Below are 19408 nucleotides of genomic sequence, written 5' to 3'. Positions count from 1 at the left end.
TCATTATTTCCTAGTTTTACAAAACCTTCATTTAGATTTGAAAAATCAGAAAAACAGCTAAGGTTTGGACACATATGAAAAGAACAACCAGAATCAAGAATCCAATCTTGAGTTTTCATATGAAGAGACGTAGGCAACACCAATGTTTGCCCCTGCTTCTTTATGGAAAGCAGTATTAGCAAAAGGACCATCACTCTGATTAGATCTATTTCTTTGATCTTTAGTCTTTTTAAAACAATCTTTGCTAAGGTGCCCAGGTTTACCACAATAGTAGCACTTCCTATACTTATCATATCCATTATTATTTTTCTTATCTTTTGCCCTATTATTACCCCATTTCTTCTTCTGAAAATTCTTACTTCTATTAACCTGACTAAAATTACTAACCCCTTTAGACTTAGTCTTAGGGTTAGGTAGAGAAGTTTCAACACTATGTGCTTCTTTATGTTCTGATCTTAACTCAAGTTCCCTATTCTTTAGGGAATTATGTATTATATCAACAGTTAGATCATCCCTACCATATTCTAGGGTATTCCTTATGTCCCTATATCTATCACCCAGTGCATTAAGCAGACAAACTACCTTCTGATCACTTGAGATTTTCTCACCATAGTTTATAAGGTCTTGTGTGATCTTATTGAACCTATCCATATTTTCCTCTAAGTCAACACTAGGGTCAAAGTTATGGCTGAAAAATTGTTTCCATAGAAAACACTTATTTGGTAGGGTTTTAGTCAGATATTGTTTCTCTAGGGCTTCCCACAGTTCAGCTGCATTATCAGTATCATCCAACTTCCTAATCACAGAATCAGATAAGTGCAAAAATAAGGTACTCCATGCCAATTCATCTTGTTTAGTTCTCCCATCTTCACTTAGGATTTCAAGCCAAGACTCATCAATAGATTTCACACATTTTAATTGTATTAAAAGTGCTTTTATTTTCTGGTGCCAAAGACTAAAGTCTCCTTTGCCATCCCACATAGGAACATCAATTTTGGTGGCCATAGTGTGCAGGAGTGTAACAATTATTCTCAAGAATTTCAGAATCAAGTTAAAAAGTATCACACAGATCAATTTATTTTATACAGAAACTTATGATTTGAGAGAAAAACAACAGTATACAACAAATTGATAATTTCACATGTGTTTATACTCAATCAGCAACGTGTACTCAATACATGCAATTTACGTATACAAATATCACTTCACAATATGAGATTAATCAATATGCAATTATGCAGGTTTATTAAACTGATTCAAAAGATTCAAGACAGTAGCATATATATAATAGTAATATTTTTCAAGAAATTATTCTAATTTTACAGGTTGTTTAATATTCAACAGTAAGTCACAAAGACATATAGACTTACACACAGTAAGCTACAAGTTTAAAAATGAAAGGAGCATATGTACCTTCGAAGAAGAATAATCTCAGACCAAAAGAAAAATTATAGTTCCTGAATACACCAACATTCGAGTATCAGTTACAAATAACAGTACATACAGCATACTAACTATAGAATCAGAAAAACGAATTTTTAAAATTTAGAAAAGATCAGTTTCTTGAATCGAAGCCCTAATCCCCAAAGTTTCTAGGGTTCTCTCAAGGAACTCTAGACAGAGGTAGAGTTAGGGGAGATTCGAAGAAAACTGCAAGTATATAAAAGCAGAATACTCCAAAACACCAAGAACTAGTTTCTTGTATTTTTCTTTTGAAAAACCCCCAAAAATTCTCAAGAACAGAAAAGAAAAAAAAAGTCAGATCTGAGATTTTCTTCGAACACAGTTCGTATTAAACGATTTTCCAAAAGCTCTGATATCACTGTTGGTCCCAGATACATCAACTTTCTATATTAAAGAGGACTTTTGTTTTGAAACAGAAAGTAAAATCGCAAAATAAGAACACAAGATTTTTTGGCCGTAGCCCCGAGGTTCGGCGACCGCTATTAATGCCTAATCCTCGTTGAGCATCCCTAAGGATTTAGCTCGAATCCACTAAGAAATCCTTTAAAATGGGCAAGAATGTTATAGATCTGAACCATAAAGGTTCGAACACAAATAACCTCTCAAACTCTGATTTCTCTCTATACAAATTACTCACAAAGAGTACTCAACACTCAATATATCATAATCTCACAAAGAGATTACTAAAATCATCAAGAAGATGAATTTACAGAGACTCTCAAAGATAAAATCACGAAGGAGACGAGAGAGGAACAAAGAAAACAAAACCACTACCCTAACCCTAGAACGAAGAATTCAATTTAAAAGGAATACGATCAATCGTTGATCCAACGGTCCAGATTTCACCAAGTGTCAGCCATCCATTTAAAATGCACCAATGCACATAACATAAAACACGCTTTTAATCTATTCCAGAAACTTCACTTAATTGGATAAAAAAGGACCCGATTACTTGGGCTGGCTATGCTGGACCATTTTAATAAACGGGCTTAAAAAATATAGCAACCCATTTACATGCAACTTAAATGAATTCAACTTATCGATTATCGATGCTCAACCGGGTCGTGGGTGCTCATACTCATCTTTATAAATAGAACGGCACACGTGTTGTTTGACATCGCTTTTGTGGTTATGTTGATTTCTTCAATATTTTACTTCATTTTCGCCATAACGACCTCGAGCATTGGATTCTCTAACTTAAAAAAGTCGAAAATGTTAGTTATGTGACAAATATTTGTAGAATTGACATAGATTGTATGATATCGAGTTGGAGAAATCACAAGACATTATCTACATTCGTTAGAAAATATAATTAATGAGCATATCTCTTAAATTTTGTAAATGTCAAGTCCATCTTGCAACTTAAATGAATTCAACTTATCGATTATCAAGGCTCGAATGGGTCATGGGTGTTCATACTCGTGTTTATAAATAGAACGGCACACGTGTTGTTTAACGGCACTTTTGTCGTTATGTTGATTTCTCCAATATTTTATTTCGTTTTCACCATAACAACTTCAAGCATTGGATTCTCTAACTTAAGAAAGTCAAAAATTTTATTTATGTGAGAAATATCGATAGAATTGGCATATATTGTATGATATCGAGTTGAAAAAATCACAAGGCATTATTTACATTCGTTAGAAAATATAATTAATGACCATCTCTCAAATTTTGTAAACACCATATTCATCTTGTAATTTCAATGAGTTCAGTTTATCGATTATCGAGTCTCGGATGGGTCGTGGGTGCTCATACTCGTGTTTAACAACACTTGCACCATTATGATGATTTCTCCAATATTTTGCTTCTTTTTCACCGCAACGACATCAAGCATTAGACCCCCTAATTTAAGAAAGTCAGAATGTTGATTATGTGACAAATAAAGGTAGAATTGACCGAGATTATATGATATCGAGTTGGTGAAATCACAAGTCATTATCTACATTCGTTAGAAAATATAATTAATGCGCATATCTCTCAAATTTTGTAAACGGCATGTCCATCTTGTAACTTAAATGAATTCAGCTTATCGATTATTGGGATTCGGATGGGTCGTGGCTGCTTATACTCTTTCTTACAGATAGAACGACACATGTGACGTTTAATGACACTTGTGCCGTTATGATGATTTTTCCAATATTTTGCCTCTTTTTCCACCTCAACAATCTCAACAATTGGACTTCCTAACTTAAGAAAATCGAAAATGTTAGTTATATAATAAATATCGGTAGAATTGATATAGGTTATATGATATCGAGTCGGTGATATCATAAGTCATGATCTACTTTTGTTTATAAATATAATTAATGAGCATATCTTTCAAATTTTATAAATGGCATGTCCATCTTGCCATATAAATGAGTTCAGTTTATCAATTATCGGGACTCGGACGGGTCCTGTCTGCTTATACTTTTGTTTATAGAAAGAACGGCATAAGTGTCGTCTAATGACACTTATGTCATTCTGTTGATTTCTCTAATACTTTGCTTCGTTTTCACCGTAACTACCACGTGTATTGGATCCTCTAATTTCTCTTGTGCTATCCTGATGAACGAGTTTGTGTATCGTTAAAACGTCACTTGTACAACTGAAATGAGCAAATCTCTCAACTTTTAGAAACGATATGTCCATTTTGCGACTAAAATGAGTACAACTTAGTGATTTTCGGGGCATGAATGGGTTGTAGCTATGTACACTTGTTTTTATAGATAAAATGACACAAGTGTCGTTTAACAACTCTTGTGCCGTTCTTTTAATTTTTCAAATATTTTGCTTCTTTTCCAACTCAATCATTGAATCCTATAACTTAAGAAAGTCAAAAAGGTTGATCACATGATAAAGAACAATTGAATTGATATAGATTATATAATATCGAGTTGGTAAAATCACAAGTTAATGTATTGATATGTTAGAAATATAATTAATGAGCACATTTCTCAACTTTTATAAGGAATTTAACTTATTGATTTTCGAGATCTAGATGGATTGTGACTGCTTATACTCGTGTTTATGGACAGAATGGTACAATTGACGTTTTCTTTACAAGTACGACAGAAGTGATGTTCTCTAGGATAAACTATGTTTCGATAATGGCACTTATGTCGTTCTTTGAAAACTTTTCATCTCAGTAACGGCACAAGTGCCGTTCTTAATAACATTTTCATCCCCTAAACAGAACTTGTGCCGTTCTCTTAAAACTTTTCATCTTAGTAACGGCACAAGTGTCATTCTCAATGACATTTCACCCTCAAGCATTGGATCCTTAAAGTACGCAAGAAAAGTAGATCACATAACAAAGAACGGTTGAAATAAAATAGATTGTTTGATATAAAGTTGATGAAAGCACAAGTGATCTATTATTTTTAACAAAATACAAGTAATGAGCGTATTTCTCAATTCTTTTTAAATGACTTGTTCAACCTTACAACTTAAATAAGTTCAACTTATTATTTCTTAAGGCTTGAAAGAGTCATTGTAGAATGACACAAGTGTCGTTTTATAATCAGTAACGGCACTTGAGCTGTTTTGTTGATTTCTCCTTTATTTTCATTTGTTTCCAATGCAACGACCTTTAGAATTGGGCATCCTAAGTTGTGAAATTTTCATTTAACTTAAAAGACATTAACAAAAATGTATAAAAAAATCAACAAAACAGTATAAGTGTCGTTATTAATATGAAAACGATCATTGTGCCATTATGGGGTTGTTTGAGCCCCCTCTTTTTTTTAAAAAAAAAAAAAAAAGAATTTTGTAATAGTGTTATAATGGAGAATGTGTGACTAAAAAATAAGAAAAAGTTTGAGTTTGAATGTAATATTATTTTATTTAAGAACGTGATGTTAAAGTGAGATCAAATTACTGTTCCAGAATGTGTTTTGATGAAAAAATGAGACTCAAACAAAGGCTATATGTGCAAACACGAGTAAAAGCATTTATGTCTTATCTATGCCTCAGGAACCAATAGTGGAACTCATTTACGTTATTTATGATATTGTCAAACTTTTTATCTAACTTTTAATAAAAAGGGAAATGAGGGTCTACTATTGATATAATAGTAAATGAATCCAATTTTATTATGCATGATGCCATTTTTAATTTTCCATTTTGTTTATGTCAAACAAATGTTCTTCCACACATCATGCCACTAGCATTAAAAAAATAATTATGTCAAACAAATGTTCTTCCACACATCATGTTATTAGTATTAAAAAAATAATAATAATTTAAGTAAATATAAACTGCCATGAGCAAAAAAAAAAAATTCGCACATGAGCTTTAAAAAAAATAAAAATAAAACTCTCTGCACAGTGCAGAGAGATGGCAAACCATGTGTGGAGTAAAAAAGGAAGAAAAAACTATCTGCATAGTGCGGAGAGATGACAAATCATGTGCGGAGAGTTGGCAAACTCTCCGTACAGTGGAAGTAAAAAAAAAACTCTCCGCACAGTGAGGAGAGATGACATTCTGTGCGGAAAGTCTGCACAATCTGTGCAGACAATGTCCTCATAAAGTGCAGACTCTTCGTACAGTACGGAGTAAAAAAAAGAAAAAAAACTTCACACAGTGCAAAGAATTGGCAAAATCTTCGTACAGTACGAAGTTAAAAAAAAACTCTCCGCACAGTGACTTCACATGCGCTGCACGAATTTTGCATTTATCGTATTTTTATTAGTGTATGAATTTTAGTTTTTTGGAAAGTTTTTGAAACAATATCTAGAAATATTTCCATGATATAAAAAAATAGTTGCAAATTATTTTTACAATTGCATAACAGTATTGTGTCATCTAGAAAAAATATACTTCTATATTTCATATTTGAATAAGAAATATACGAGATTATATAAATTATTTTTGCTTATATTTTTTGATAGTGTTGATATAATTGAGTTGAATGTGAATATTATATTTCTAAATTTTTTTGTAATTTAATATTGAAAAATTGAAGATTGAGCACCATATTTTGTGCTTCTTATATATTTAATATTTATTTTATGCTTATGTTGAAAAATAAAAATCTGAATTTTTTTGAAATTCGGTTTGGTAAGTGAATGTATGGTGTTCTGCATTCTTAGTATTTGTAAGTGCAAAAATCGATATATAAAAATACAGTAAACTGCAAATACGGTAAGGTGAAAATACGATAAGTTGTTTGCAAATACGGTAAGCTGTAAATACGGTAAGTTACAAATATGGTAGGCAGCATATACGGTAAGGTGCAAATACGGTAAGTTGTTTACAAATACGGTAGGCATCATATACGATAAGCTATATATACGATAAGCTGCCTGCAAATACTGTAAGCTGCATTTTTGGAATTATAATTTGTTATAAATGTATAAAATTTATTTAATATTAAATTTCTTAAGTATTAAATGTTGTAATTCAACGTTGTTTCCTTTTTTATAATTGTATTATTGAGAATTAAAAAAAAAAGTGGTTATGAAATTGCTAATTTTTAAATGTGCTTTTTGTTGAAAATAAAAATGATTTTTTTATGTTATTTGTAAAAAAAAAAAAAAATTTGTAAATTTATTAGCATAATAAGAAGATTTATTATGCATTTTTATTTTTTACATTTTGTGAAGAACTTTGTTTATGGTAATTAACAAATATTCTTTTACACACATCATGCCAACAACATTAAAAAAAAATTTAGTATATATAAACTCTATGAGACAAAAAAAGTCTCTGCACATGAGCACAAAAAAAAGACTTCGCAAAGTGCAGAGAGATGACAAACTATCTCTCCGCACAGTGTGAAGAGTAAAACAAAAACTCTTGGGACTTTATCTGCAAGTTCTAAGAGGCCTTTTTTCAAACAACTTTTGAGCAATGCATTGAAAACTTTAATTTCTGGCCTACAACCCAAAAGTATAATTTCATTGAAAATTGTATGCGCTTCTAATGTTCAAGAGCTGTTATCAAGCAAATGTAAAATATTGAATTTGGGTGGTACTCTAGAGCCTCCATTTGTGAAAGTAATGTCATGGTACTATCAATATTCTCTTCTTTGTACAACTCACATATTGTTTCACTGTATGAATAACGAGAAATCTCCTTTCCAATACCGTAAATATGATTTGCATGCTCAGAAATTGAGTTGTGACTGGAATTTAAAGATGATATTATTGATTTTGAGCCATGTTTTTCGACTTTGTTTCGTTGTATATACGAAAAATTTACAATCTTGAAATTTGACTTGTAATTATGGAATTTGAAAACAACTCTCCGCACTGTGCGAAGAGTTTTTCTCTCTCTGTACCGTGTGAAAAGCTCTCGCTGCTTTGTCATCTCTCCACATTGTGCGGAGAGTTTTTTTTTACTCCGCAGTGTGCAAAGAGTTTGCCAACTCTTCACACATGGTTCAACTCTCTTCGCACTGTGCGGAGAGGTTTTTTTCTCTTCGCACATGGTTCAACAATCTATGCCAGAGAGTTTTTTTCTCTCCGCACTGTGCGGAGAGTTTTGCTATGGTGCGGACCAACTCTCCGCACTGTGTGAAGAAATTAACTCTCTCCGCACAATGCGGAGAGTTTTTTTTTTTGCTCTTCATACTGTCCTGAGAGTTGATTTGTTATCTCTCCGCACTGTGCGGAGGGGTTTTTGCTATTTGCACCTTTTTTTATTTTTACTCTGCAATTGGTTCAACTTTTTCCGCGCTGTACGGAGAGTTTTTTTTTCAATTTTGTAATATTGAATTACACAAAATTTAGAAATATAATCTTCACATTCAATTCGATCATATCAACACTATCAAAGAATACAAGCAAAATAGTTTGTATATTTCTTATTCAAGCATGAAATATATAAGCATATTTTTTCTTGACAACATACTGCTATGCAATTGTAAAAATAATTTACAATTATTTTCTTATATTATGAAAATATTTTTAGATACTGTTTCAAAAACTTTCCAAAAAAACTAAAATTCATACACTAATAAAAATACGATAAATGCAAAATTCGTGTAACGCACATGATAGCGACTAGTATTACATATGTTAAGGGGTCCATTATTAAATGTTGTTTTGTTGAAAAAATCGTATATAGGTGAATTTCAGGATATAGATGAATTTCAGAATGACACAAGTGTCGTTACTGGACATGAAAACTACACTTTTACTGTTACATGTATAAATACGAGTACAAGCAGTCACGGTCCATTTGTTCCCTGAAAAATAATGAGCAGAACTTATGTATATTGTAATATGTACATGATACGTACAAAAGTTGATAAATATGTTCATTAATTTAATCGACACATATAATTGTGATGACTTGTATTTTCACCATCTCAATAATATAAAAATTATATCATTTCAATCGTTCTTTGTGACTAGTGAATCTTTTTGTAATATATACTTTAGTGAGTCCATTATTAGAGGCATTTTATTGAAAAAATCAAATTACAGCAAATAACGACTGCAGTGTCGTTTTGCTTTACAGATAACGATTGGAGTAGAGTTCTATATTTCAGATAGCAGTTGGAGTGTTATTACATCCAATGATTGTAAAGAACACAAGAAGCACACTAAATACGAAAATAATATCAATTAAATATTATTTTATACTATATTTAATAACAATAATATAACATAGATGCGATTTCTAAGAGCATCTTTCTCCTTTCTTCAAATTTAAATGTAATTTTTCAATGTAAATGATATGATAATCCAACTCTTGTTCAAATACTAAAAAGATACCAAAATAAGTGAGAATATAATAAAAAAAAAACATAATTTTAGGATAGTAAGAATGGTGGTTGAAGAGAAGAAAATAGGTTATTGTAATTTTGAAGACTTAACATTGAAGAAGATGAAAGGGGAAGAAGACGTTATTTTCACCAAAAAAAAAGAAAAACAAAAAGAAATTAGGAAGGTGGAGGAGAAATGACGGGATGAAATGAAAAAATTGAAAGATATTAAGTTTACAACTGAAGGATAATTTTGTCATTTTGCTAACTAAAATATTTTACAATTTTCTATTTATTTTTATTATTGGTCAAATGTCATTTAACCAAAAACATTGTCTAGTTAGATTAATGGGCCAAATTCCCCTTAAAACACTTCACTTTCTGACAATAATTTTTTCGATTTTGCTATTTGTACATTCAGGGTTGAACCCTAGATGATACCTCCCTCACAAGAGAGGGGGACCCACAATTATTTTATTATGTGTGGGCTTCCTCTTATGAGAGAGGTGTCATCCGGGATGTCAATCCCGAATGTACAAATAACAAAGTTCATATTTTTATGTGGTATGTCTTTCGTGGGTTGATAACATTTTAAAAATGATTCATTGAAAGCAATAATAACTGTAACACTTCGAATAATTTTTATGTGTTTTAAAAATAGAGGGACTTAATTTTATTAAATTATCCTTGAACGTTTTAGAAAATAGAAACACACTTGCATCTTAGCTTTTTCAATCACATTAAAGTCCATAAGATATTATGATTGCCCAATCCATTTATTTTATTTTATTTGGACTAAATATTTAAGTATTGTAGGAGAAGGAAAAAAGTATATCAATATGTGAAAATTACAGATTCTAATAGATTAAAAATTCTCATTTCATAAATGAGATGTTATATTTAGTATTTCACAAATCAGAATTTTTTTAATTAATTAATATATTTAAAAATTAATTAAGTAAAACAACTTCAAACCCTAATTATACCAATCTTAATTCCCTTTCTCTCTATTCACTAGAAGCTCGACTCTCTCTCTCTCTCTCTCTCTCTCTCTCTCTCTATTATCTCCTTCTCTTTGCCAGAAACTACTGTGGATTCTAAAAAAAGTGATGGGTAAGCAATTGGTGAGAATGAAGGCGGTGGTTTACACCTTGCCTCTATTCCCGCAGAAGGTGATGCTGGGCCTCCGGAAGGATCTGCCTAGTAAGATCCACCACAAGATCTCTGAAAATTGGACCAGTGCTACCCTTCTCCTTAGCCCTCTCGTCGGAACATGCTCCTATGTGCAGTGGTATTGGGAAAAGGAGAAGATGGAGTACAGATACTGAAAATTCCATGTTTTATCTACTCTTACTGGCCATGACTTTGCCTGTAGCTGCACTTATTAAACTCTGGAATTTAAATGCTCATTTATAGATATCTACTTCTGTGACCTTCAACTTTTGTTAAATCACTTGATGTTTGAAATCTGTGGTGTTATGCAAAAAAAATTTCAATACCTGTTTTTAATTTTTCATGAATAAAGAAACAAATTTTGTTTAAAAAAAAAAAAAAATTGGGTGCGGTGTTGATGGGTTACCTTGGTGCTAGGTGTTGTTGGAGGTTTGTGATGGTTTTTGTTGGTAGTGTAGGCGAAGGTGTTGCTTGTCGCGATGGATCTAGCAATGGTGGTCGACGGTGGTTTTGGTCGTCGTAGTCACAAGTGTTGGTCACAGATTATTTGGTTAACTGTGATCATTGAATTGGTTAATCTGTGTCCAATAAATAATATGAAAAAGATCAATTGTGATCAAGGAATAATGTGTGACCTAAAAAATTAATAATTTGTGACTGTCTAATAAATTGTAACCTATAATATTTGTGATCTGTGATCTACAAATTCTTTTATTCGTGATTAAAAATAATAAGTGACCTATAAATTTTTTGATTTGTGATCGAAAAACAAGTTGTGACCGATAATTTGATAAGTTGTGACTAAAAACTAATCCGTGACTAATTAATTTTTTTATTTTTGACTGATGAACAAATTGTGACCTACAAATTTTTGGATTTTTAATCGTAAAATAATTTTTGACATAAAATTTCTGATTTGTGATCAAAAAATAATATTATTAATTCGTGACCAAATTTTATAGATATGTGACTTAAATTTTTTTAATTAATAAAATAAATAAATAATTTAATAATAAATAAATTTTAATAAAAATTTAATTTTTGAAGTTTGAAACTAATTTTCTTATTTTGAAATATGTCATACTTAATATCTTACTTATGAAATTTTTCCTATCAATATTAGGCTCATTTTACAACTCGCATTAAATAATTATGTTGGGCCCAAGGAAATGTAAGTTCCCTTAAGTTAAGCCCAAATTATTTCAATTCAGAGAAATATATTTAATATTTATTATTTTATTACTTAATAATATACCTTTTACGATAAGAATAATATTATGCCCCTATTTGTTTTTCATTATTTGTGCATTAAAATGAAAAATATGACCGTTATCCACGCCTCAAACAATCATATTTGATTTTTTATCTCTTGTGTGGGACCCGTAACGGATATATTTTTTATTTTTATTTTTACATTAATGTATATCATATAATTCATATTATCTTTAATTAAAAAAAAGATTTGATATATCATAATTGTTATTTTCAATTAGGGTTGGCAACAGTTCGGTTATGGGCCGGTTTGGCCAAAACTATAACCGAACCACCAATTTTTTGGCCATGCCATAACCGCACTATAACCACGTAAATCGGTTCGGTTCGGTACGATTCGGTTCGATTAATAACCACGAAAATAAATTATTTTTTATATGTTCATCCGTCAAATGGATATAAAACAATTTTTGAAAAAAGTTAATGAAAACAAAAACACAATATATTGTATTCAACCACGTCTCGGACTTGGCTCAAATCTATACTATAATCGGTACTGATTGAATTTATCCTCTTTTCGGAAAAATTTGAAACAATTTTTGCATCAAATCTTGAAAAAGCGTCCCTGGAATTGGATATAAAATGCAATCAGCTTACAGATACAACCAAAATGTTTGAGATAAAATTTTTGTTCCAATAATCTTGATTAAGAAGACCCCTCGCCTGAGGTCCTGTCTTTTCTTTAAAATTTGAAGTCCAATCTGATTCAAAATGAAGTCGTGTGGAAAATTTTCTAAAGGCGACGACGACTTGGGCCGTGGAGGTAGTGGAGCCGTGCGTGAGTTTGTGGTTTGTGGAAAGTAGGGTTTGCATTTATATACTGCCATACTAATACTATTATTATGGGCTAATGGTAAGTGGGCTAGCCGGCTAGGTCAAGTAGATGTAATGGAGGAATTTTATTTTGGATTGGATAGAAAAATAGTGTAAAGTCCAATAATCAATTCAATTGTTTTTTTTTTTAGCTGATAATTGGTTCGGTTTTGGTTCGACGGCGTAAATACCATATCCGCACCGCCACGAACCGATTTATTAAAATCAAATACTATATCCGCCCCATTGTACCATTGATTCGATTTTTTTCGCCTCATTCGGTTCGATTAACCGTGATTTTCGATTTTGACGGTTCAAATTGTCATCCCTATTTTCAATTAACCAATTTAAACAAATTCTATTTTCCCTCATCTTTTCATGTGATATATTTTCTTTGCCATGTGATGTGTGTAGATAGATAAAGAGGTTTTGCCATTTAAAATTCTGCCAAATTCTGTTTTCGTCTGCCATATGTTTGTTTTTTTGAAGTGATCGTAGATACGGATTAAAAAAATTGAATATTTAAATTTAAAATCCAAAGAAATTCTCTTATAGAACTGAACAAAACTCCCGAATTGAATCGAATCGAACTGAGTGATTCTTTTTAAGTTAAATACCTGAACAGGTATTTGAATCTGGAACCGACGGGTTCGATTCGATTCTAGATCAAGAATCGAAGAACCGAATCTCCATAATTTCTTAAATTAATTTATATTATATGAGCCAAATTATTTTATTTTTCTAAATAAATTTGCTAATTAGTTAATTTAGTTCAAATCCAAAAATATGATTTTTCTATTTCTAATTTTCAGTTCAAAGTCAACTTAATCAAATTGACCAAAATTTGATCTAAATCTGTTACTCTACTATAGTGGTGTTTCTACCGTTCTGGAGAAATCAAATTGAAACTCGACAACGCCTCTTTTAATTATTGTGAACTTGCTATCTTCTTCTTCTTGTGATTTTAACAATCAAATCTATGAAAAACTCAAAGAGAGATGCAAAAGACACATAAGATTGGACTACGTTATTTTGTAAGGTTAAAATTGAACATATCATTAGTTGAATTAATGCAAATATTAAAAAATTTAATTATAATACGGAACTTGAGAACTGAATGGAACCGAACCTGAGTGGTTCCATAATTAAATTTGAATATGATGATTCCACTTACTAAATACCCGAAAATTTTAGGTTTAGTTCCGTTCTCTTTAGAGAACCGAACCAAATCGGACCATATCCAACCCTATTCTCTTATATAATAATCTTGTTGTTCTTCTTTTTCGTTCATTTATTTTTAAAGAAAACATAAGCCACACACTCTCTTTCAAAATTCTATTAAAAAATTATATGCGCAACTTATATTTTAATCCTATAGCAAATTGCTTGATTAATTGAAGGTATGATACTATGTGCAAGTTGAACTGTCCTTGCAATGTTGTTTGTTTTACATAACTTTATGCATGAAATGCTAAATGACCTACGGGTCATTAATGAAATAATGTGAGATTTTCTTTAAAAAAAATTTATTATTTACACAAAAATGTGTCAGAATATCTGATTGATCTCCTACCGCTCTCAATGAAGTGGTGGTATGGAATTGTCGTAATTTACGTCTAAAATTTATTCTATTGTTTTAGACGGTACATATCCTACAGAGTTCAAAATATTTATTCCTTCAAATTTTAACTTTTCAGGTTAAATCGGTCAAACATGGATTGTGCTTGAAGGATATGTGGGTTGTCAAGTAAAAAATTTTAAGAAAATAATTACTAATTAATTTTTCTCAAGATATTTAATGTTTCTTAAATTTATAATAAATGTTCTAAGTTTTTTTATTTAATGTTTTCAAACTGATTTATTTCGATTTATGAAATTTTGAATAAGTTAAATTTAAAATTTTCGATTAATTATTTCTGCATCAAGTATAATCTATGAAATAATATCGGTAACACCTCAAATTTTCATTTACCAAATTGTAACACCCAATTTTCATCAAGTATGATTATCAACGATATCAGTTACATTAAAACGTCTACAGAAAGGTAGATCTGTGCTTTGATATCAAACTGTAGCTCCTCAATTTTCATAAATCATAGAGTGTTACTAAAAATTTAAAATTTTTCACATTAATGCGTAAACGATAAAAATAAAAAATATTTAATAATAAATTACAATCAAAATATAGAGTTTATATTTCTTTGAAAATAAACATAATCACCTAACTATTAAATAAACATGTCTTTAAACAAATTAAAACTGAGTAATCAATTGAAAAATAGAAAACTTAATGATTATTTTCTTCAAATCCTCTCGGTGATCGAGCGAGGCATTAATCACATCTTTATTTCGAATCCCCCAAGGATTTTGCATTTTGTTTATAAAGAACCAAAAGAATTCACATTTCGTTAGATTGAACTCGAATATCCACTAACAATTCATGCATATATCATTTAATATATAAAAGTATAAGAAAACAAATTACTTGCACGATATGTATCTTACCGCGCTATTAAAAGGTTGAAAAGAAGATAAAATCTTGCACATAAAAATTCTCCTATTATTTTTCTATACCTTTTCTTTCCTCTCTCTGCAATGGCTTTCTCTATTATTTGTGATAAATAATGGGACTTCATGAAGTGTTTATAGTTGAAATGAATATTCACAATTGAGTTTGTATGCAATCAAAAGTAGGAGACATGGACCACAAGTAAAAATTTGATAGGAATAGATTTCAATATTCGGATTGTGCTTAAATCAATCATAATCATCCAATTGGCCGAAAACTAAATTGAGAGATAATAAATAGGATTATTTTCCCAATAAAAGTGGGACATAGCTATTTCAATTCAACTAAATTAGACTAAGTGCAGTTTTAGTTAAATTACAAATCATAATCAAATAAAAGGATTAGTTTATATTTATCTAAACACGCGTACGCTGTCAATCTTTATAAATTAATAATCAACTTAATTAATTATTAATTAAAGAAAGCAACATTTTGGATCTAAATTATCCGAATTAACTTTTTTTCGAGCCCATGATGCATCATTTTATAGGAAAAATTAGGCTTGGTACCCCAATATTTGGATAAATTTGATTTATACCTTAAACCAAATTAAAAACTAACTAAAACAAACTATAACCATCATTAATACTTTCAACTTTCTTCCAAAATCTCAACCTGAGGCCCGATAGTGTCGCTCTCAAACACTCATCGTGTCTCGAATAGACTCTGATTTGGCCGTCAATTTCATCTTCATCTCTGTGCGCGTCCTTTTTTCGACTTCTCTTTCTTTTATTAGTGGATATCTCTGTAAAAACCACAAATTGAAAATAGCAATAATCCTAGCTTTTCGATACAAAATCAAGAACTCAAATTTTGATTTCAACTTTTTCACTCTGAAATTGGACTCCTATTTCTACAATGGTTATAGAAAAGTGGTTTGAAGAAGAAATGAAATGTTGATGATTAACCTTCAAAGAAAAAGAAGAGAATTTCTTCATCAACTAACATAGCCAAGGTAGCCAACATTTTTTGTTGTTTAGCAGCAAAAGTGGAATCAATTTAGCTGTTATTATTTGAAGTTGATGTTGCAACTAAAAAATGGGATTGGCTGATTTTACAGTTTTTTCCTCTTTTCTGTTTTTTTGCCAAAATTGTCAATGCTCTTGCTGCTATAGAAATTGGAAATGCCGTCATGTGCGAGCATGTATAATGGTTGAAAGTGATGTTAAGGGTAAGGATTTTAGAAATGTTGAAATTTCAGGAAAAAAAACTAAGGGGTTGTTCTCTTTAGATTTCAGTTTTGTATTTTTGTATTTTGTGTTTTAAGTGCCTATTTTGAAATTGTTGAAAATACGTTTTCTTTGTCATTCTGGAGAATTGTTTCTTAAAACAGAAAATTGAAAAACGCATTTACTTTAAAATTTTGAGAATATTTTTTTATAATATTTTATTCAAGAAATATAATTATTCAGTGAATTTTAGTAGTTTAATGTTAATATAGTATTAAATAACATATAAATTTTGAAGTTGGAGAATCTTGAAATATTTTTTGACAGATATAAAAAACACAACCTAAATTAAATTTCGCAACGCTGTTCAATAGATACTACTAGAAGTTTACGTGTTATGGCAAAACAAGCAGACACTAAATAAAATATAAAGTACATCCACAGAATCATGTACGATGTCTTTAGTAGTCATTCCACATTTGTGTAGCAATTTGATCCCTGACTTATCTTGTTTGAGCTATTTGACTAATATCAAAATGTATGACTTTTTGATCTTGACTTGACTCTGATATATCTTGAAACACCATATTCTCCTCTAAATACTCAACGAACAATTTTTTAAAAGCATGCTCCTTATGAATAAAGTTGTTTATTGCACAACATGCAATAGGGATTTCTCTTTTTGCCTACCAAGTGGATAATTGGTAATTAACTTCAAAAAAATAAATCTTGCCTTTAAAACTCCAATGCATAGTTCAATAATGTTACGACACGAGGAGTATCTATAGTTGAACAATTCTTCTAGGAGTGGCAAATGGGCCGAGTGGCTCGTCGGCTCGCCAGCTCGACTCTCGAAAACGGAGCTCGTAGGCGGCTCGAGCTAGTAAAAACACGAGCCCGAGCGAGTGTCGAGCGGGCCGGTGGACAAGCCGAGCGACCTCGACTTGCAAATTAAACGAGGCTCGTGGGCTCGTTTGGAAAGTGACCCTTTCGATCACTTTTTCAGGTCAGTGACCGTTTCAGTCCCTGAATTTATTTATTTATTTATTATTTTTTTTAAGAATTTGTGACCGTTAACGGTCACTGAATTTTTTCAGTGATTGTTTCGGTCTTTTAATTTTTATTTTTTTCTATAAATAGTGGCATTTAGCCACAAAATTTTCTACAATTCACTCTCAACTCTCAATTATCTTTCTCTCAACTCTCTTGTGTTGTGTTGATAGTTGTGTAATTTTTATATATAATTTATATAATATTCAATTCTCAATTCTCATTTCTCACTATATTTATTGAAATTTCATCTAATTTTCATTTCTCACTACATTTATACAATTATTCTTTTACTATTTATTACTTATTACAATTAAACAAATGGATCCACGCTCATTTGTCGAAAACTTGTTTGGTGTGGGAGGAAACAAATCGCCTATGATACTGCATAGTTAATTTCGGAATCAATTTAAAGGTCTAAATGACGTACACCTACCTGAAGATATTCCAGATTTAGATCTTCATCATCATGGAAGCGGCAATCCAAATTATCCAATTAATTTGAATGATGTTGACGTTCCTGAAATGGAACACGATCAAGAAGAAAATGCTGAATTAAACATTCTTGATGCGAGGGGAAAGTGAAAGGAGGAAAAACAAGTAAAATGTTGGGATCACTTTAAGTTGATTTCAACGAGAAAAATCGTCAATGGAGTTCCAGAATCCAAAGGAGTATGTAAATACTGACAACAAAGATTGGCATGGCAAAGAGAAATTGATACCACCCATCTCAACCGTCATTACAAAGTATGTACGGCCAAACACGAACTTATTCCAGGCTGTTAAACACAATTGCAATTTGGCAGTCCAGATGCTGGTAGTTCTGTTGCACCCCTATCCACATGGGTGTATCCGGAGGAGAGAGCTCGAACCGAAATAGTGAAGCTTGTTGCTAGTGTTGAGTTGCCTTTGACATTAATTGACAACCAACACTACGTCTCGTATGTGAAAGAATATCTGCAACCAAGGTACGTTAGGGTAAGTTGAAACACTCTTCGTTCCGATACAATACAATATTTTACTGAAATAAAATAACAATTAATTATGGATTTGCAAAAATATGAGGGTGTCTTATCTTTAACTTCGGATATATGGAAAGTGATTAATAAAAGAGCATATATAGCTGCAACTGCACATTATATAGACCCACTTTGGTGCATGCATAAAAAAATTATTACTTTTAGAATTATTGAGTTTTCTCACAACGCTAATAATATATTTAATGCTATTATTAGTATTGTTAGAAAATATCATTGCGAAAGTAAAAATTCGTTCATTTACTTTCGATAATGCTAGTGGTAATAAAGTAGCTGTCGATAAATTGCATAGGATACTGCAACCTGATTTTGGTGGGTATTTGTTTCATATTCGTTGTGTATGTCATATTTTGAATTTAATTGTCCATGATGGTTTAAAACATATAAAGGATGAACTTCAAAATATTAGGAACGCACTAATATATATCACAATCTCCCCAAATAGAAAACAAGCATTTGAGGATTATTGTGCTGAAATAGGAGTGCAAAATGCTAAAACATTTGTTAGCGACGTACATCATAGGTGGAACTCTACTTGTTATTAAAGTCATGTGAAAATTTTGAATATTTAATAATTGACTTTTATAACAATAGACATGTTAGAAGTGATGATGAGGATATGTTGACTGAACGTGATTGGCAAATAGTTTTGAAAGTTAAAAGATTTTTAACATCTTTTTATGAAACGACTAAAATTTTATCGAATGTTTACTATCCCAACAATTGTATGGTGTTTGAATGTCTTTATATAATTGCAAGAACATTTCATAAATACAAAAATGACCCTGATTTTAGTGAAATTATAATTGTTATGAAATTAAAATTTAAAAAATATTGAGAAGATTTGCTTATGTTATTTCCTTTAACATGCGTGATGGATCCCCGATATAATTTATCAGGAACTAAATATATAATTGATCAAATTTCAAACGCCTTAACATTTGATACACCTATCACATATAGAAATTTAGAGCAAATATTATGTGAAATGTATGAATTATATGTGAACCAAATGAGTACCAATATTAGTCGAGTACCATCTGCACCTACTCCTTCAGCTGAAATTGAAGAAAAAGATGCGAAAATATTTAATTTATTTCAAAGCATTAATTCGTATAGATATGATTCATCTGCAATGTGTTCATCTACTGCCACTGGCATGTCG

General features: G+C 30.9%; 1 protein-coding gene across 1 annotated transcript; it reads left to right on the top strand.

The window, feature by feature from the left end:
- The first annotated feature begins 10269 nt into the window (after window positions 1–10269).
- Window positions 10270–10523, top strand: LOC111408225 (cytochrome b-c1 complex subunit 8-like). Its single transcript, XM_023038015.1, has one exon. It carries the CDS (start codon window positions 10270–10272, stop codon window positions 10486–10488), a length of 219 nt encoding a protein of 72 aa, XP_022893783.1. The 3' UTR covers window positions 10489–10523.
- Window positions 10524–19408: the final 8885 nt, after the last annotated feature.

Source organism: Olea europaea, chromosome 13 (assembly GCF_002742605.1).
Source record: "Olea europaea var. sylvestris chromosome 13, O_europaea_v1, whole genome shotgun sequence".
NCBI classification, from domain to species: Eukaryota; Viridiplantae; Streptophyta; class Magnoliopsida; order Lamiales; family Oleaceae; genus Olea; species Olea europaea.
The sequence above is the reverse complement of the archived record's forward strand: the minus strand, read 5'-3'. Positions and strand labels throughout refer to the sequence as shown.